At 31.0% G+C, this 21,914-nt stretch overlaps 1 protein-coding gene across 1 annotated transcript; it reads right to left on the bottom strand.

The window, feature by feature from the left end:
* Positions 1–1,257: 1,257 nt before the first annotated feature.
* On the bottom strand, positions 1,258–19,859 carry LOC145330745 (uncharacterized). The gene is made up of 37 exons (XM_080175409.1): positions 19,773–19,859; positions 18,954–19,013; positions 18,672–18,767; positions 17,715–17,773; positions 17,132–17,163; positions 16,543–16,598; positions 15,533–15,638; positions 14,452–14,528; positions 13,553–13,622; positions 13,266–13,326; positions 12,509–12,594; positions 10,957–11,057; positions 10,509–10,592; positions 10,149–10,193; positions 9,975–10,041; positions 9,648–9,794; positions 9,217–9,290; positions 8,859–8,923; positions 8,438–8,496; positions 7,892–7,998; positions 7,444–7,566; positions 6,965–7,063; positions 6,662–6,767; positions 6,518–6,579; positions 6,351–6,440; positions 6,188–6,279; positions 6,010–6,098; positions 5,808–5,946; positions 5,654–5,712; positions 5,443–5,587; positions 5,085–5,161; positions 4,525–4,608; positions 3,935–4,021; positions 3,563–3,631; positions 2,739–2,779; positions 2,213–2,301; positions 1,258–1,538 (listed from the first exon to the last, which is right to left on the bottom strand). The coding sequence occupies exons 1-37, from the start codon at positions 19,811–19,813 to the stop codon at positions 1,456–1,458; spliced, it is 3,027 nt and encodes a 1,008-aa protein (XP_080031535.1). The 5' UTR covers positions 19,814–19,859; the 3' UTR covers positions 1,258–1,455.
* Between the last annotated feature and the right edge of the window lie 2,055 nt (positions 19,860–21,914).

The raw sequence follows: 21,914 nt of genomic DNA, 5'->3' as shown, positions 1-21,914 counted from the left end.
AATTGGGGAAGTAATAAAATATTTTTTAGCAGCGAGGCAGCTCTACAAATGATCGTATCTATCTGTCAGTAATATTTAAGGATTTGTTTCTTAATAAGTATTCAGTTCCTTCGTTTAGTCAGCAATTATTTAATTTAAAAATATAATTATTTATCTTGTGGATTAAGGTTTGAAACTCTGCAATATAAGTAGAGAGCCCTTAGTTAAAAATTATTAAAATTAAGGTTTCGAGATTTTCTTTGTGTAATAGCAATAACTAGGATGACAAAATCCACGAAAGCGAAGTGAACAAATTTGACAAAAGAACATTGAGAAAGATAGAGTGGCTGCACTGTTCATATTAAATAAACAGAATAATATTTCAAATTCTAAATTAACGTCCTTACTTTTTGTTTTAGACGATATTTTACTTATTACATGGTGCCAAATCTTCTGAGGAATCATTATTTGATAAAAAAGACCATAACTACATCTCTAAAACATTAAGGTCAAAATATTCTTTAATAAATTCGACCTATTAAAACTTATTTGTGAAGATTATAGAGTTGCTACGTTTTAAATGTTTACCGCATTTTTACAAAAAAGCAGTAATTTTGTTTTATCTTTATCTTAGGATTTCGAAAATTATTAATTTGATTGATGGAAGCTTCACACTCTTCCTAACACGGTTTTAAGCTATTTTATAATTTTTAGGTAATCGTATTAATGATATTTTACAGAGTTAAAGAAAAAAAAATATCTACTTGAGATTTACTAAAGATGAAGAGCATACCACCCCCTTTTTTCATTAATTTTGGCTTTTTTCATTAATTTAGGCATGTTAGAATTTTCCTATCGATTTCAAAATTTGAATGGTTATTCCTTTAGTAGTTAGGTAAGATTTAGAAAGCGTAGCAACTCTATAATCATTACAAGAATGCCCTTACGTCCATTTTAAACATGATCTGATTTTTGGTATGTTGATTCCTGGGACAACAAAGTATAATGTTATAAGCGAAGCAACTCTATAATCAAGTTCTAAAAATGTAAGTATGTCCATAAACATTATCCTGTATCAAGCAGTTTTCCAACAAATTTACTTACAATTTTGCTTCAACTCTTGTATGTATTTATCTTCTGATTATTCAGTTCTGACACTATATAAGTGTTAATGTCCGTTTGTCCTACCGTTTCAGTGCTTCGCTTTTGTGGATGTTGTCATCCTTGTTAAAATTCCCATTGGGTCCCCTGCTCTAATATAATTTGTAATAAAAAACCTTTAACTCAAAATTATTTATTGGATTTTTTTAAAATTCATCAAATACAATTAAAATTTTAAATGAAATTGACGTAATTTAGTTTTTACTTGTTTTTTTATTATTAGATTATATATTATTTTACAAAATTCAACAACAGAGAATTTCCTTGTCATAAACAAAATATTTTTTAAACATTCCTCAAAATACGAGATTTTGATTAAAACTCTGAGTATTTTGTAAGTCCATAGGCCCAATAAATTGAAGAAAATAGGAGCACTCCAAATGGCATCAACACTCGAGCTAAAATAAAATTATCAATGTATTTTTATCGCATTGTATGAACCGGTTTTATTCCAACGGAATAATTACAGCTCAAACAACTACTATAAAGCTGGTTGAGAAGACATGTACCCATTTTACTTATTCAGGTTTTCTACCATTAAAAATGCTTCTGGGTGTTTATTGATATTGATATGGGACAATTTTAAACCTCCAATCCCTGTAATAGTAATTATTTGGAGGCCTCCGGAATGCATCAACTCTATAACTCACTTTCTCCATTAGTCCAGCAATGTTTTTGTGCTTCGCTTCTAATAGAAGTTGTTTAATTCCAAAACAATATGTTAAGAAAAAGGTATCAGGCATTGGACGATGGATTGAAGTTTGTAAAATAAAATTACACCTCCTGTAGATCAAAACTATTTGGGGAAACGTTTAAAAACATCCCAATCAAGATATAGTCTCCAACATCCAACGAAACAAACTAGCAGGGGCGTCCAAAGTTTTTTATTTGGGGGGGGGGGTAAAATTTGGAAAATAAAAATTTTTTTGGGGGGGTAATCTTTATTTCATAGAGGCATTTTTTTTATTTAGGGGGGGGGGTAATCACCCCATTACCCCCCCCCCCCTTGAACGTCTATGCAAACTAGCATATTTATTGTCTAATGTCCCTCTCCCTGATATTATTTGATTACCTGTAAAAATTCCAAACCATATCCAGAACTCATTTCCTTTCAAGTTTGCGTAGAACCGACGACGATTTTCAACCTCTTTCTTTTCATCCCTGTATAGAAAACAAGGATGACAAAACAAAGGGGTATATGAAATAAATCAACTATTTAACTTCAAAAGCAAAAAAGAAATTGAAATAAATGAAAAACAGAATTAGGCTACGTGTTCATTCATCTATGATCGCATTAAAAATCAATTATAAAGAAGGGAATTTATTTTGTGTAAAATCGAATCAAAATCCACTAAGAATATGATAGTTGAATTAAATTAAAGTATTTTGACTCCCATAAGTGTTATGACAGACGAACAGCCAAAGGGAATTATAGAGTAGCTTTAGTACTAAAAAATATCATGGGTTGATTAGGCAAATTTAATTTTTAAAATGTTCTTTATTTATTAGAGAAATAGTTTTGTTATGTGTGGAGTCTCAATAAAAATTCGTTCGCATAAAACTTTATGTACTCATATTTAAAAAGGTCAAAAATATACCTGGCTATAAGTCCTGTATTATTGATGCCAATGCGCATATCCTGAACATAATTTTATTTAGCTAAACAGAATTTTCTATGACGGTATCCCAAAGGGTTCTTTAGTCGAGCACAAAATGATCCATTATTTGAACTAAATTGAAAATATGTGTTTGTGTTTCATTTACGGTCAGTCTATATTTGTTACAGGATTGACCCCCCCCCCTCCCCCTCCACTTTCTTTTTAATTTATTTTGAAAATTAGGGTTGGTTTATGAAACTGAAAAATACATTTTCTAAAAATTATAAGCAAATTAATGAATAATTGCCAATCCAATGACTTATAAACCGTGCCAAAATAATCCTAATGGGTAGCATAAGAAAAAACTAAAGAACGTGTCCTAACTTTTGAATTTTTTTATCTTATATATATAGCTAGTCGGTACTTTTAGTAAATAGTAGATGTAAAATGATCCATGGAATTTAGATATGAAATCGTTTTTTTTTTATGTAGACATCTTATTTTTGATGTGATTAAATTTTTTTCTTTAAATTAAGTTGGTTTTAAGGTACTAAAATGCAACAAAAAAGAAGAAAATTGCCATTATGAACAAAAATAGTAAGATCTTTAATTTGACACCTTAATTTTTTAACTAAATTGAGTAATTATTGAAAAAAAATTATTTTGTTGAATCCCGTTGAATCAAAACTTTTAACTTTGGGAGCTCGTCAAGAATGGGTTCAAATAAAATCACAAAAGTTAGTACACGTTCTTTAAATCAAGGTGTTAAAGTTGCATAGCTTTATAAAACACGTCACTATACAAGTTTAAAATAAAAGAGTAACCTTTGTAGTGACTGGTCTGGCATCATCCGACCATGCAACTCCTTTAGAATTTGGCTTGGTGGGCTTAAACTTAATCATTGTAGGATTACTCAATATGAGGCATATTTTTTTTTAAAACCATGAAATAGTTAATTTTCTGGTATACAACGTCTGACGTAATAAAATATTTATAATTATTTCTGACATGGGTAAGTGTGTTGAATCAGCCAAGACTTTTGATTAATAAATGACACACACTGTGGAACACAAGCGGGTGTGCCACTAGCACCTACATAAAGCTTCCCTAAATCGGTCTAGTGGTCAGCAAGATCTTAACGAACAAACAGAAAAAAACCTTTGAGTTTAATTGCTGAGATAATTAAAGCAAAATACCAAAGTCGTTGTTGAAGAGTTGAGAGAAGAAGTTTCGCTGTCAGGATTCTCTTCGTCCTTGTGTATGGGCTTTCCATCTGGTCCAATCTGAATAAAATAGAATCACTCTTAGAAAACAGATATATCATAAAATGATATTAACATACATATTAGAATTTTCTCTAAAAAAATCACCAAACATTTACATAAAGAAAACATAAAAAAAAAAAAAATTTATACAAAAGAAGCTCTTAATTAAACAGACATTAACAAAACTTTGCCCCAAGTCTCTACCGTCTTTACCCACGTTGAAAAGCCTAAAAATAAGTGTTAAAAAGTACTTATTTAGTCTTTGTTGTCTTTAGATGTTTTTTAGAGGATCAACACCATGCTTTGTAAGAACAGTTCTAATGTCACATAGAAAAAAAATCATATGAACTAAATCTCACTTCCATGAAGTATAAAATATGGAATAATTTGTCCAGTTCTTACTATGCTTTTTCTCTTTAGGACAGACAAAAAGACAATTGAACAGATAGCCATTGTTATACTTCAGGTTATAAATTGTTAATCTGCTAACACTAAAGTTCATTAAGATGAGAAAATTATACTGTGATTGTTTTTCCATGATGATTAATTTCTCTTTCTTCTCCCTCCTCTGTTCTCATCAGATCCATAAATGTATGCAAAAGAACCTTGAAAAGAAAAGAAAACTGGAGAATACAGTCAGGTATCTCAAGGAATAAGACAATCGCCGATAAATTTATATACCTCCCAATGATGATACATAAAATGACCCCTTCTGTAGTTTTAAATTATGTTTGAAACGCTTATACACTCAAACTAATGAACCAACCATTTAAAATTAAAGTCCCCAAAGTTCTAAAGCCAACAAATAAAAAACGTTATTAAAAAGCTTTTGGGACTAGTGTAATACACATCCCAATATCTCCTGGAATACAGTACAAATATGGAAAGTTCTATGTACATTCTTTATAGTTCAGTTCAACTCCAAATATGAAGTACATAAACAGATTGTAATCTTGAAGACAAACATCTAAACTTTGACAATCTGTGAGTCAATATTTTTTTATTTATAAGCCCCGCTACTGGTGAATGATATCATCCTTGTTATTTGTATCAATCAGATTAAAAATATTAATATATATACCTCCAAGAATGGAACCATTTGAGCAAAAATAAGCCAGATATCAATCATCTTTACATATGCTGTCGGGGGTAAAGCACCTTCAATCAAATATAACTATCAGATTTGCTCTTTGAGACATCTAGAAGTACTTGAAGGCAGTGGGGGGTTAGTAGACCCTCCACTTCAAAATTTATTATTCTAGGGTACATTTCTGTTTGTAATTGGAAGAATTCTTCCAAAAATAAAGATTATGTATAAAAAAAAAACTTTACTGAAACGTATAATCCTTTAGATAGACATTCTATTTAAAACTATTACTAAAGGAATGTAAATCAAAATTGAATGTGTACAGTTTTGAGAGGCCAGCTAAATTCTATACCTGACACACTTATAAACAAGGTGGTAAGTACAAGTAAAGCAGTCAAGTTCACTGTCACAACTGCTTCAAAGAAGAAGGCTTTGAAAAAATTAGTGATGTAAACAATAATGAGAATCAGGATTGTGGGCAGGTATGTTGTCATAATCTAGAAACAAATAATTAAAGTTAATTTGCAAGATAACTAAAATTTGTAATTTAATAAAGTATTTACCTCATTTATAATCCTCCTCTTCAAGATAATTGTCATTTTTACTCCTTTGTTTGGATCAGCTAAATTAAAGTTAGAATAAAGAAAAATAATTTTGATGCTTTATTTTTCTATTTCCCAAATATGTATATTGTTCATTATATAACAGAACACTTACTTCCATTTACATAGGTAAGAGACCAGAAAGGAATAATGTACTGAGTAAGAACAGTTTCTCCCTCCATAATTATTTGATCTGGTGTTATCATCATTGAAGACCATTCCAATTCTCTTACAACCATAATTGCTGTACATGTCTATAAAATTGGATTAGCATTTTACAGATAAAATATAGTTTTGAAGTATTTTAGTTAATAAACCTGTGTGTCAAATGGATAAAGTTGGAGTTGATAGTCACATTTGAAACTTTTGGTATACACTTCTTGAAAAGTTACCCTATTTTCTTCACCTGAAATACGAAGAAAGTTTTCTGATACAAAAATTATATTCTAAGAAAATTTCTAAGTTGAGTAATAGTTTTGGAATTAAATCCTGTACCTTTAAAGATGTTGATCTCCTCCATAAAGTCTAAAGAGCTGATTGTATAATTTCCCTCTCTTGTAACTGTAACTTCTGTGTTAGTACTTCCACTAAAATTAAGAAAAGTAATAAAATTAAAAAAAAATATTTAAATGCTTAATTGAAATGGATGTCATCTTACAGAGTAGCTTCATTCTGTTCAGTATTTTCAAACACAATAAATGGTAGCCAGATCTTTTCAATCTCAGAGGTAGCTAGAGAGTTTGCTGATCTATAAAAAGAATGCCAATTGATGAAAAAATTTAACTATGAATGAATTTTTACAATCTCAAAGAAAATAATTTAAACCTGGTCTTCTTAAGATTATAGTAAGTTAATCTGAAGTCATACCATTCCATAATCATTGTATACTGTAAAAAAAATTATTAAACAATACTCTTAACCATTAATTATTACAATACAATAATTTTATTGTAATTACTTGCATGTTACCTTAAGAGTAAAAATGTGATCAATTTCTTCAATTTTGAGCACATCTTTAATTATCATTGATATATTCACATTAACAGGAATATTTTTCTTTAGTTTTGTATCAAATCTGAAATAAAAACAATAAATATGTATGAATTATTATAAAGTACATTTTATTATCTTGTTAATTTTTGAGTTTGTCAATAGACATAAAGCTACAAATTAAAGAAATATCTAGTTTTAAATGAAATAACCTTTTTAGGTAGATACCAAGATTACATTTTAAAAGAAAAAAGATTTCAAACTTTTAATGCTTATAATTACCTAAATGGTGGGATAGTCTTTTTATAATTATCTTTCTGGAAAATCATTCTGCAATTATCTTCATCAGATTCATCTTGACAATTGGAGGTCTGATCACATCTTATATGAAATTAGTTTTAATTCATATTATAGCAACTATAAAATAATTATCTTTAATAGTTATTTATCGCCTCATATTACAGACAGTTTTCTGTGGATATAAAAATGAAAAATATAAGATAAAAATCAGTTTTGTCAGCCCTAATGGGTCAAAGGCTAACAAAACTGATATTAATTTATGATTTTTATTTTCATGGAAAAGAGTCTGTAATTTTTCAGTATAGCTGAGAACCAATTATAATCCACTGGATATCAATTGGTTTTAAAGCAATACCAAAAAATATATTATTTAAATGCAAATATGTAAGAGATATTATTTTTATTTTAAGCAAAATATTATTTTACTTAATGTGAATTACAATAGGGCAATGCCAATGTACCTTTGTTCAATATCAATGCATTCCCCATCATTACAGGTAAACTGATCAGCCATGCAAGTGGTGAACTTTATCTTTTTCAGGGTTGGTACTCCTTCCTTGTAACAAGCATCATAATTCACTTTCCTGTAAGAGTTAGATTTCAAAATACAGTCATGTCAAAAAAATTTTACTTGTAAATAATGTATACTTTAATTAATTGATTTTTCAATCTAAAAATGTTCTTGATGAATGCTATGCTCTATTTAACCCAGCCATGAAATTAAACAATTTTGATAGGTACATATACTTGTTAAAACAAATGTACTACCAAAATTTACTGCAACAGTCACTACCCAATAATTAATCAGCAAAAAATTGTGAAACTTCCATATATTCATTGAAACATCATAATGTTAGCAATAAGCACAATAAATTATCCAAGCAAATGTTTGGTTGGGTAATAACTTACTTGAATTCAAAATTGTTCACACCAAGAAGTAAAGTATCTTTAGGAGAAACTGATGTTGCTATGCTTGCATTATCCTTTCTATCATACCATTTCCATGTATCATCTTTCTAATTTTTCATTAAATATATATAAATAAATCTGTCTCTCATAGACATTAGACAATAGTGATCAATTGTTCTAACTTATTTATAACTAAAGGCCTCTAGTTGCACTTAACAATAGGGGGGGGGGGGGGGGGGGAAACTTTATTGTTCATTTTCAATTTTATAAAATTGAAAAATCATTTGAAGGTGAAATTTTTTTCTAGGGCAATGTTACTCTCCCCAAAAATAGTTGTAAACCTTCCCATGGTCTAGCTTCATTGTAAAGAAAAAACATGTTAGTTTAGTTTTTAGTAAGAGTTTTTGGTACAGATAGACAACCATCCTGTGGATAAAATCCACACCTGTTTTTGAACTTACATTAGTTCCAATTATATGTGAAACATATTACCAACAACCCATAAAATATTAAGTTAGAATAACTCTAATAGAAAAATAAAATTACTGGATCAAATGTAACAATTGATGATAATTCTCCAAAGTACATTGCAAGACCATCCTCCCCTGGAAAATAATAATTTAGAATTTGCTGCACTGCTTTTTTGAATCAAAAAACATTAAAAAATTGTAAATTATTCACAAGGAAAAATTATAATAGCTATTTATTGCATCATTTTAAAGACAGCTTTCCGCACATAATAAAATGAAAAAATCTTAGATTAATTCCAGTTTAGTTTAGTTGGCCCCCAGGCGTCAAAGGCCCAAGACTACAAAACTGGTATTAATTTAATACATTTTATTTTATTATTTATAGAAATTCTCTATGTATAATATAATGCAATACATTATTTTTAAGTATTGTTTAGAACCAGTTCTCATCCAGTGGATATTAATCAGTTTTGAAGCGATACTTAAAAATGATTTACCGATATTATAGAAGTAGTATCTATCAAATATGGATGCTTCACATAACCCTCTTACACTTATCATCCTGCACAAAAAAAATTAAATATAAAGAAGGTGATTTGCTTTAGCCTTCAAACAGGCGCAAATCAATAACATGCTTTGTAAGACATTACAGAAAATGAATCAAATATAAAGTTACAAAAGTTTTTCTGTGAACGTTTAGCTCTAATTGGTTTATATTAAAAATCCAACAGTGATTTTATCAGGTATAAAAATTCCAATGAAATAAGTCTCCAATGTATTTAACATATGTAGTGTGATACAATTTAATGGTGACCACATAGAGGTGGTAAAATTATTTTGAACAGTAACACTCACCTCACTGGTTTTTCAACATGGCATAGACCACAAGAGGGTTGAGTGTCACATTCTGCATCCCCAAGATGTGCAATCTGCAGATAACATAAGAAAATATTGATCTTATTACCTTTATCAAATCTAAATAGAATAAGTTTAATTTTCAAATTGTTTATTGATATATAACTAGTTGCTATTCCCCTAGAGGCCTTGAAGTGTTTAGGGGACTCATAATAGGCTAACATTCAGTCTTAGTTTTTAGAAAAGTAAAAAATATTTTGGAGGGTCATTTTTTCTCGGGGCGATTTATCTTAGGTGGGTGGTGGTACTTTCCCCTAAAATAGTTATAACTATTTCCTGTTTCTATGTGAATCTACACTGTAAAGGTGGACCATGTTTGTTCAGCGGTTACTGAGATCCTTTGGGACAGATACGAATCCTGATCTTTTTACATAAGGATAATTAAAGATAAATATTTTGTTTTCCTTAACATCAGAAGTAGATTTAGTGGTAGGTGTGGCTATCAGTTCATACTCCAGACAATTATACTTAGTTCCACCCAGGTACGGACGGTTAGGCATCCAGTTCATGTAGCTCAACTAAGTGCAAAGAAAATTTTTGATCGAATGGTGTGTTCGTTGTATTTCTAAATAAATATTTTGAGTAACAAGTTTGTTACTGAATAAAATTATTTTTATTTTGACAAACTTGAGATAAAATATTTTATCAATCAATTAAAATAAATGTATAAATACATTAAGATTATTGCTATTGTATACCTCATAATCGTTATGAAAATGCCTCCAAATTCCTTCAACTTTTTCATCTGTACTTCCCAAGAATAATCTAAACAAACACAAGAACACCACTTCTAATTGTAGTAATGTTTTAATAAGTAGAATTTAATCTCTTGAGTTTTATTTTATTTGCAAAAAATATTCTATTTAACCTACTTTAGTTTGTACTGTCCATTTTCTTTTGTAGAACAGACTGAATCTCTAAAATTATAAAGCTTATACATATACAAAAGAAGGAATTATTATACATGACTTCCTAGAATTCTAGATTATAATCTATTGCTTAAATAATTTCGACATATACAAATGCTTAGATGTTAATATGCATTAACGCAATCAGTTCAGTCACTTATTTTTTGGCTTCAGTATCAGTAATAAACAGGCCACTCTAACTACTTAATGTAGAACCTGGCTAGTAATTAAACCTGTATCATGTGCGAGTAAGAATAAATAAGTATTCTATTTTTTGGCACTAAAATCTAGAGCCCAAATCAAGATCTTGCTCCAAATGCTTACTTGAAATTTGAGTTTGCAGTAAATCTAACAACATCATTCCATTCTTCCTTGTTGTCATAGGTTGCAGGTCTTCCAGACATTTTCCTACAAACATTTATGAATACATTCACTATTTAATCACCTCTTTCCTAGAATTATAAAGAGCTTTATATTCAATTGTTTACATAGATGAATTTAGATCAAATATGAATCTTACATAAAATATGTAGAACTAGGGGCTACGCCCCATGAGTCCTCAAGTGGAATGATTTCTTGTTTAAGATCAGCTGTTTACCAAAAAATATCAAAAGGCCGCTAGGCGGCTCTAGTAATATTTTTTGGATTTTTAGCGATTTATCTTGAGAGGGTGGTGGTACCCTCCCACAAAATAGATATAAACCTGCCAAGGACCTAATCTGTAAACGAGAACCTATCGGTTCAGCGGTTAGCGAGAATACAATAAACTTACTTGCACATATGTTGATGGAAAGGTGAAAATATTTTGCTGAGAGGAACAAGGTGAACACTTGTATCCTTGAGAACACACACCTCCGTCTCAAAATCTAACTCCTTATTAAATACGGGAAATCACTATAAGTTTGTCATTATAAAGATAAAAGGCAACATTAATAAGAAATGGAATCCTAAATTCAAAACTATTTTCTAATTAAGTTATTGAGAAGATTTTTAAGTGGCAAAATCTTCATAGGAAAATTAAGCTATGTTTTATACATTAAAACACTTTTCTCCATGACTGAAAGACAGATTGACCAAGTAAGTTGTTAACTGTGTGTTCATGGTTATAGTGACAGACAGACAGCCAATTGGAAAATACAGCATGACCCTCAAAAAAGTATTTTTAAGCATCTGCAGCCCTTATTTCTCAATGAATTATAAAAAAATGAATATGTCCTTGTTCTCCATAGTATTCCACATAAGTAGATATAAAAATATTTTTTTTACCTCCATTAACACCGGAGATTTTTAGAGCTAAAGTTTTGAAAAAGTGACTGAGAAAAAGAATTTTTCTTTGTTTCTCTTATTTTTTGGATGGTTATATTATGTTTTTCTGGCAACTGAATAATGAGACACAAAGAAAAACAAGTTAACTAATTATTTCTTTTTTATTCCACCAAAAAATATAAATTTTTAATGGCAAAAAATACTACTGAATGAATTGATTATTTGCAAATTTTAGGTTATTTATTAACCCTTATTTGAGAAAAGGATTAATTATGACAGTTGCTCCGCCTACTTTTCTGACATCACAATAATTTAATAGGGGGTTAATTAAGCTTTTTAGACAAAAAAATCATTATGCTTTAATTTTATTTTCTTCATAACTTTTTTGTTATTAAAGTTAGGATTGTGAAACAAAAACAATTTCCTGCTATATTCATAAAGATTTATTTGGTTTTTTTAATCTTAAAAAATTTTGCCTAATAAGTAAGTTTTTCAAAATATCATTAAACTAAAAATACTCAAAAAATATGTGTAAAAAAATGCTTTTTACTCAAAAACTAAATTTTTTATTTCATTTTTGTATAAAGTTTCTGCTAGTAACAAAAATAAAAGGATTTCTACCTTAATTTTGCTAAAAAAGTCGTTTCATGTTAAAAGTTACTTTTCCTCAGTCACTTTTTCAAAACTTTAGCTCTAAAAATCTCCGGTGTTAATGGAGGTAAAAAAAATATTTTTATATCTACTTATGTGGAATACTATGGAGAACAAGGACATATGCATTTTTTTATAATTCATTGAGAAATAAGGGCTGCAGATGCTTAAAAATACTTTTTTGAGGGTCATGCTGTATAAAATCTTATATGACATACAATAAGGAAAAAAATTAGATGATGATTTCATAAACATACATGTTTAATTTATAAAAGTAAGATAAATTGTGAATCTACTGTATTTAAATACACTTAGACCTTAAAGTAGCAGTTGTTTATCAATTAAAATATTAAGTTTAAAACCTTTAGTTCCTGAGTTAATTTTGAAATTAGTTAAAAGTGTCTTACCTCCATTTCTGAAATTTTTCCAGTATCAAAAATCCAATTAGTTTTGTCCCAATCAAGAATATCTCCTCTCATTCTCCTTCGACACCCTAATAAAACAAATTTAAATAAGTCCAAGCTTTTTAATAGAGACGGGGTAAAAAGAGGCATTTCAAAGGTTCTAGGGGGTAATTTAATGTATTTTTTTAAAGGGGGTAAAAAAAGTTTTTTTTTTTAATTGAGGGGGTAAACACAATGTTACTACAACTCTTAAACGTCTGAATGACTGAATATGAATAAAATTATTATTAAAAATATTTAACTTTTTGATATTTATATCTAAATTTACTGCGATGTAATTTGCCCATAACAATGTTTTTACTGGATAAATTATGACAAGCATGTTATATGAAATATTCTTTTTTTGTTAATTAAAAACATATATACATTAATATTTTGCTCAGATTTAGGGTGAAATTTTATATCTCCTACAAAAAAAAGTGGTATAACTTTTTGTTTGTCGGTTCGTTTAACCATCTTATTTTTTTGATTGAACTTACGTACAGCGACAAGGTGTCTCAAAAATCTGCCATGTGACGTCATAGAAATGAGTGATAATCCATCTCTTTTTTAGGCTTTTTCTTTCCCACTTCTCCTCTCATCACCCTCATTTTTATGACGTCACATGGCTGATTTTTTTGAGACACTTTGTTCCTCTACTAGCTTACTTTTAAGGATGATGTTATACAAATTAATGCATTGCTACTAGAGCATAATCAACCTGTAAAATCTTTCATTTCTTCAGTTGAAAGTTCACGTCCAAACACATTAAAATCTGTTATCTGAAATATTTTTCTAATTATATTTTCGATAATTTTGATATTGCATTTCATAACCTATTATATAAAGTATTAATTTCTTATCTATTTGTCCATTAAAATCTATCTTTCCTCATTTTAGGGAATCTTCAAATAGGTTCCAGACTAACTTTTGCCACCCCCCCCCCCCCCCAATACCCCTTCGAATACAGAGCCCCGATCCCCGAGATGAGATATTAATTTTTCGTACCCTTCCATGAACTGACATATAACCGCTTCCATCAGGCCTCCAAATACAAGATGGTGTTGCAACAGTAAATCTAAATAAATCATTATTAGTCAATATTCTTAACTATATTCTAGTTTGAAACTAACAAAGGCGGAAAACCTGCGGGTGGAAACTGTCATTTTTCAAATGATGCAGGTACCAAGTACTTTTGGTAAACCTGGATTTGGGTTAATCAAATCAAAGCAGAAACAATTGAACAATCCTATTATATAAAATGGTAAGATTTTATTGTCTGTAACAAAAGATCTCACTAACTACTGAACTTATATGGGTATCCTTTACAGTGAAACTACTTATAGGTCCAGGGAAGGTTTTTAACTATTTTGTAGAAATGCTCCCCTATTATTTTAAAATTTAAATTGAAAATGGGTGGTTAAACTCCCCCCCCCCCTTGGGCCCTTAGAGGCTTCTAGTGGCGTAGTAGCTAGTGTATTTAAAAGCAACTCTTCTAGTTCTATGTTCTAGTTTCGCATTACCAAAGGCAAGAAATCTGTTCAAATGATCTTCAAACGGCAAAACAAAAGATTATCTTTTAATATTAATTGATGTGAAATTTATAGAATTTAGCAGGATGCTCCAGGTACCAAGTACTTCTGGTTTACCTGGAAATGAAATAAATCAATCAAAGCAGATACAATTGAGCAATGAATTTATAAACCTTAAAAGTGCGACATTTTAGCATGAAGATACTAAGATAGCATATCAAGACGGGATAAGATAAGATATCTTATTTTGGTACATCTCTGAACCAAATCTTGCAAGCTCTATGTCTGGAAGTCCTTACTGTGTATGGTATGGTTATGATGTGTTGGGCCGAGATTCGAACCTATCACCTTCCCGACATGTGTTGTACTTATTACCCAGGACTTAGTTTTGGAAAGAAGGATTTTAGTTTTTCATCTTCAGCTTGTATTGTCAGCTTTCCATTCTCATACAACTGAATAAATTATATAAATATAAAAGTTAAAATAGAGGGGACATAAGCTAAAGTGTAACTCTACACACGGAGTGGGGACCCTATGGCGACTTTCAATCTGGTCTTTGAATATCAGCCAATAGCGTCGGAAATATGAATACAGACAAGTTATTACAAAAGAGCAGAACGCAATTTTCTAGCAAAAAAGGTCCTCACCATTTGGGCCATGAAATTGTTAGGGTTATACATTTATTATGATAATCAAGAAAAAACAAATAGGTGAAAATTAAGTAATACTGTCATTATAAAAGTAAATCACACATGAAAAAAAAACACTTATAAAATTCTGTACAGAATACCTTATAGTTATAGTGTACATGACTAATATTTTATTCAATCGATTAATTGAAAAAATTTAATTTATTGGTAAATTTATTGTTATGCTAATGGTGTATTTTTACAAAGTTCTTCAATTGAATAAAATTAATGCTATTCTAAAATCAAGGTATAAGTAGGGGTAGCTATTCTAACAATCAATTCTACAAATAATCACGAAACCTTATAAAGTAAGGGGAAAGTATATTTTGTTTTTTCATGTATTTGAGAGGGGTGGGTAAGAAGGGGAGGAAAAGTGGAATTTGGTTTAGGGGATATTTTCCTTTAGAATCGTTTGTCAGAATCACATTCCCTTTTCCCTGGGTATAAGTAAACATTAATAAATAGCAAAGCACAAAAAATCATGAAATGATCAAAGTGAGTTATAGAGTAGATGTTTAGTTTTTATAAAAAAGAACTAAAAAAAAGAGAGAATAAACAGAAACTCAAAGAAATTCATAAAAACTTTGAAAAATTAAGGTTCATGTCATTTGAAGCATTTCAGACGGACAAAACAATGTGTATGTTAGATGGCCATACGCATAGGAATCTTCACTAAACATTTTAGCTGTCTATATTAAATAACAGCCAGGAAATTTCCCATAGTATTACGGACTGGATGACGAAGTGAATTTTAGAAAACTAATTACCCTTGTTATTCCTGTGATCATACTGATGCTGAGACAGTTATGGTGCCACATTTGGAGTGATAACACATCTGTACCAAGACCAATCCAGTTGTAGGTGTCTGTGTCACTAATTTATTTATTTTACATTAAAAATTAGAGTATAACACTAGAGTGGTTTTAGACTATTTTCTTGGGGGGTGGGACACCCTTAACCCCCAAAAACCAAAAAATCCCCCCCCCCCCATTTTTTTGCGCAGAAGATTTCCTTGGTCCTTTCTTTTTGCAGGAGATTTCCTAGGTCCTTTTTACGAATTTCAACTTAATTTTTTTTGTATCACCTCTTGGGGCAAAGCCCCTAGAGGCTAGGGGCGAAGCCGCCGTAATATATATATCTGTTGATTAGGAGACGACTTTTGTGCAAATTTAGATAAAAAGATATATTTAGGAAAACAATTGAAGACGGTATAAACAAAGCCTTGGCAGCCCCAGCCATAGAAACAATCAGTAGTGCGGCATCAGCCACACAAAGCATCAGCCATCGTCAGTCGCTGCCATTTCAACAAGCGGCACAGCAAATAAATTTTAATTCAGAACCCTCAGCCGCAGCAAGCCATAGTCACCAACAACCGCAGTTATCAAAAGCAACCCAAATTGACTCTTCAACTCCTACCACCCTCCCCCCCCCCCTTATTTCCTATATAGATCTCTAGGGGCATAATTGTTAGTGGGAAATTCAATATTAGTTTCTATTAAAATAGAAAGTATGTGGAAAAGAGGAAAGAACAACTATACTGGTAAAGTAAAATGTCGGCATCTGTAATTCTAAAATCTTACCCCAGCTAGGAGGGAGTGCACATTGTGCTGTTTATTACTCTAGTCTTACAATTTATATTTCATGGCCTTACAACTTTGGGGACTCCTTATTTTTTTTTATTTGTTGGTTCAGTAAGTTGAGTGTAATCTATAGATGGGGTAATTTGTGTATCATCATTTATCGATTAATTTCTTATCCCTTTAGATCCCTGACTTACTTGGAGCTGTAGAATGCCCAGGGTCCAGTCTTCCACTGGCCAAAGCCAATTGCTTCCTAATTTTTTAACTTTTATTTAAATCATAATTTGTCACAAATACTTTCAAAAATACCAACTTTCTTTTTAATTATGTGTAAATGATAGCGTTCCTTGCCGTCAGGAAGGTGTCGAGTTCGAGTTTTGTCCACTCCGTGTCAAACTAGAGACATTAAAACGGGTACCTACTGATGCTATGTCTGGTACGTTGCACTAATAATGAGATTAGAGAAAATGCCTTAGCCCTTAAACAGGCGCACCTCATTGCATGTATAGTTAGCACTTCCAGATATAGAGCAAACAAGGGGTCGGTTGTCTGGTGGATGTTAATTAAACTATTATCCGTTACGTTAGACTAATGCATCCCATTACGAGCGGATGATGCTCTGGATTCCCTAGATGATCGCAAAAATAAAAGAAAATCCCGCCTAAACGAGGTCATCAACTAAGTAGTTCGATCTAATAGAAATTTTTACTTTAAATGTTTATAAAATATTTGGTAAGATAAGCTAATTAAGGATTTATTTTATTAAATGTTTTATTTGAATTTTACCTCATAATTTGTTTTATCCTTGTTCAATCTTCCTGAAAATATTAAAGTTTAACCTAAAAGATTTCTTTAAAACCAGTTTTAATTATTGTAATTCTGATACTTTAATTTAATAGTATAAGTACCAGGATGTCTATATATCTGTCTGTAGCTTAAGATCTCGCTAACCGCCGGACCAATATATTTTCACTTTACAGTAAAGCTTTTTATATGCGTTTCTTATATAACTTCCTTGGTGTAGGTTATCTTCACAATCCTAAAAGAAACTGCCCCTAAAAAAATACTACCCCCCCCCCCCACAATTTGGTTTCTTTACTTTCTATTCCTAGATCTAACCCTTCCCTCAAATCCCCCTAGAGATCTCTTTTAACATAGTGTAATTATAAGGTAATCAAATGTTTTAGTTTGTATATTAAAATCTTACTAACCACTGCATGGTCTGATTAAGTTTTCAATTTTTGGGGAGCTTGACAATGCTTTTAGGTTATTTGAATTTCAGTCTTTAGGTGGTATTCGGCTATTTACAGCCCTCTCCCACCTAAATGCTACTGGGGCAGAACTAGTGAATAAGGAAAGTATAAAATACCTAATGACCACGCATAGGCATATCTCCATCCAGGCCGTTGGTAACCCATAGCATAGGTTCTGCAACGGAAAAAAAGAATATTTATTTCTTTCATCGTATTATAAATCGCTTTCCGCGGTTATAAAATGTACAATTATAAGATTAAAACCAGTTTTTTTAGCCCCGAGGTGCCGAAGACACGGGCTAAAAAACTGGTTTTAATCTTATAATTGTTTTTTATATTCGTATAGAGCTGGATAAAATACGATGCTAGACATATTTTTTTTCGTATGGATGAGAACCGGTTCCTATCCACCGGATTCGAGTGAATACGAGAATAGTTATTTCTCGCATCGTTTTATAAACGGCTTTCCGCGGATATAGAATGTACAATTATGAGATTAAAAATATTTTTTTTAGCCCCGAGGTGCCGAAGGCACCGTCTAAAAAAACTGGTTTTAATCTTATGATTGTACATTTTTATATTCGTAGAAAGCTGGATCTAATACGATGCTAGACATAGTTTTTTCGTATGGATGAGAACCGGTTCCTATCCACCGGATTCGAATGAATACGAGAATAGTTATTTCTCGTATCGTATTATAAACGGCTTTCCGCGGATATAGAATGTACAATTATAGGATTAAAACTAGTTTTTTTAACCCCGAGGTGCCGGAGGCACCGGCTAAGAAAACTGGTTTTAATCTTATGATTGTACATTTTTATATTCGTAGAAAACTGGATATAATACGATGCTAGACATAGTTTTTTCGTATGGATGAGAAACGGTTCCTATCCACCGGATTCGAATGAATACGAGAAAAGAAATTAAATTATCCATTAATCATTATTTTTTATTAAATGCAGCAGAAACCAAACAAAGGAATTTAAGGTTCAAATATATCTATTCATTGACAAGCTAAATTATCTTTTCTTTCTTAGATTTTCCATCTATATATCAGAGTGGCTACTAGCTACCTCATACAAATGGTCATCTCCCTGGCATATGGAAACAGGACATTCTGATCAGTTCTCACACATTCAATAATTGGGTTTTTCCAATCTCGTTGTGTTCTAAACATTCAAGTTGATTATAATGAAATTCCAAATTAAAAATGCTTAAAACCTGCCCTCACTCCTAGCAAAACTTCCCTGAAAATTGTGGAACTATTGTCTAGTTGATTTTAGATGTACGATAAAATATATTTATATTGGCTTCAATTTACATGCCTAATTTGATAAAGTAAAAATTAAACTTACCTCATGTCAAACTTTTTATTCAGAAAATATGTATTGATAGGACTCGCTATAACCTGAGTCCTAAAAAAAGAAATACATAAAGCACTCATTAACAAGGATGCGAACATCCAGAAAAGCGAAGTTCTGAAACTGTATGACAGACGAACATTAACTCTTGTAGAGTGTAAGAACTGAAAATACAAAATATAAACATATAAGTTTTGACAAAATTATACGTAAATTTGTTGCAAAGCTTCTTAAATACAGAATACTGTTTAAGGACATACTGACATTTTTAGGACTTGATTATACAGATGCTTCGGTTAAAATATAGTTCCTTAATGTAATAGGAACCAGTACTCCAAAAATCAGATAAATCGTATGATTGTATCACATAAAAAATTGGTGTTAAAAAAGTTAAAAATCAACATGTTTCAAATGGACGTATGGACTTTCTAGTAACGACTATAGAGTTACTACGCTTTCTAAATCGCACCTAACTACTACAGGAATCATCATGCAAAGTTTAAAATCGATAGGACAATTCTAACATGCCCAAATTAACGTAAAAAGCTATCCTTCTCGAACGGACGGACGTACGTACCGACCCTAATTATAGTAAATTTTCGCTTTTAAAAAGAAACTCATTTATTTATTAATAAATAATTCAAATTATATTGCACAAAGCTAAAATGAATAAAAGACATATTTTGGATAATGACTAGGAATAAAACTTATTTACTTTTACATTTTAAATGACAGCTTTACAACCACGGTTTGCTAGACTAAACATACACAACAAGTTATAGAGTAGTTTTCAAAAATTGAAAAATAACATACCACAATGCTGACAAACATGTTAAGCAATTTAAAAATTTCATTTTCCACAAATTAATTTACTCTTTGTAGACCTTCAACATTTTGACTAAAAAGATGTATAAAATACTAAATAATAATTATTCCTTTCATAATCATCTGGCTTCAATTTGGTTGTGCAACACAAGGAGAAGGGAGGCAATGAGAGCCGCGTCAAAAAATAATTCATTTTGGTCAAGTTTGGACTTCCAGCTGATTTTTAAAATTACAAAAGGTAGATTTCCCTGAGGCTTACAGGTGGCTGCCGAGCCCTGTAGGCAACATTGGACTGTATGATATACTGGTACCATAAATTTTTGGTTTAAACATAAATCGCAATTGTTGGTACTATATAAAAGTGTGTATTATTTATAACCTTCAACCAATTTTATATTAGTCTACAGAGCTGAGGGGATAATATTGTTTTGAGGATGCATTCCACTTAAACTTTTCGTCCATTCTCTTTTCCCTTTTTGAGACTTATGAAATATAAAACATGCTTATTTGAATCGGGGATAGGTAGATAGAAAATAAATAAATCCTCACGCCAAATATTTTCGTTTATGTTAAAGGAAACTTTAGAGGGGCATGGATAAATTCTAACAACGATAGGATAAAACGAATGATAATCTTTAAAAGCGAATATTTTCTATAATTAGGGTCGGAACGGATAGCTTTTTTCGTTAATTTAGCCATGTTAGAACTGTTCTATCGATTTCAAACTTTGAAGGGTGATTTAGAAATCGTAGCAACTCTATAATCCGTACGTCCGTTTTAAACATGTTGATTTTTTACTTTAATAACAACAAATGTTTATGTAAACTAATTGTATACTAATTCCTGGGACAACAAAGTATAATATTATAAGCGAAGCAACTCTATAATCAAGTACTAAAAATGTAAGTATGTCCATAAGCAGTTTTTTTTAACAAATTTACTTACAATATTGTTTCGACTCTTATACATTTATATTCTGATAATTCAGTTCTGACACTATACAAGTTTTAATGTCCGTTTGTCCTGAGCTTTGCTTTTATGGATGTTGTCATCCTTGTTCTCTTGTAATTCCTAAATTGCCCAATTTTCTGTAAACGGATTTTAGAAATGTGAAAAAAAATTTCGGGAATAGTCCCTTTCGTAACATCACCCCATATGGGGCGATTCGTCGTATTTTTAAAATGACTTTTTATAGGTTATTTTAGGTTAGGTTGGGTTATATTGGGTTAGGTGATTGGCCCACAGAGTTAGATGATTGGCCCCGCAGGATTAGAGCCCCACGCAGGGGCTAGAAATAGGAGAAAAGCTACTGTGAAAAATACGAAGAATCGCCCCAAAAGGTACAATGTTACGAAACGGACTATACCCACAAATTCTTGGTATTTATAAATATTTGCTAATGCTGCTATAGTAATAAGTAGAGGAATAATTTAAAGGTTTATATAAAATCATAAAATAAAATCAACGAAATAATTTATATTCAATAATATAATTTATGTGCAAGGATAGAAATAAACGGACCATAGCCAAGTGCTAACTGAGGTTCGTACTATCCTTAAAAGTATGAAAATCAAATACCCTTTCCAGGGTGTTTATTCAAATCAGCAAATCCTGTAAATTACTATTCTTAAGCCGAGCTAATCTTTAATATTTGTGGCTGTCCTTTAACCTGTCTGTAATGATAGTATTATCCGATTTTTATTACTAATCTGGCACCGAAGTCTATACCGAAGAGTCTTGCTTACTTCAACGACTCTATGACATAGACGCTGGTATATATATAACTAGCGGCTACGCCTCCTAGAGGCCTCTAATGGGCATGTAAAATGTTTCTTTTCAATCTATGTTAAGATCTGTTATTTACCAAATAATAATTTTCGCAGTTAAATGGAGTTAGATATGTTTTTTGCGATTTCTCATGAGTGGGTGGTGTTTCCCTCCCCTAAAATAGCTATAAACCTTCCCATGACCTATGAGAAGCTATGCTGTAAAGGAAAAGCATATCAGTTCGTCGGTTAGCGAGTTCCTTCGGTACAGACAGACAACCTGTTACTTTATTATAAGGATTGTGCTTTTAAGGATGCTTGATATAGAGCTACCCAAGATATAACGACTGCTTGATAAATAATT

Source organism: Acartia tonsa, chromosome 10 (assembly GCF_053477335.1).
Source record: "Acartia tonsa isolate MP-2025a chromosome 10, ASM5347733v1, whole genome shotgun sequence".
NCBI lineage: Eukaryota > Metazoa > Arthropoda > Copepoda > Calanoida > Acartiidae > Acartia > Acartia tonsa.
The sequence above is the reverse complement of the archived record's forward strand: the minus strand, read 5'-3'. Positions and strand labels throughout refer to the sequence as shown.

Excerpts from the sequence above, each read along its gene's own strand:
- LOC145330745 (XM_080175409.1), bottom strand. The coding sequence starts at position 19,813 with ATGAAATTTTTAAATTGCTTAACATGTTTGTCAGCATTGTG. Across the intron at positions 16,599-17,131 it reads AGGATAAAACAAATTATGAG|GAAGCAATTGGCTTTGGCCA; the intron begins GTAAAATTCAAA and ends TTAAAAAATTAG. Across the intron at positions 12,595-13,265 it reads AGAAATGAAAGATTTTACAG|GGTGTCGAAGGAGAATGAGA; the intron begins GTTGATTATGCT and ends TTGTTTTATTAG.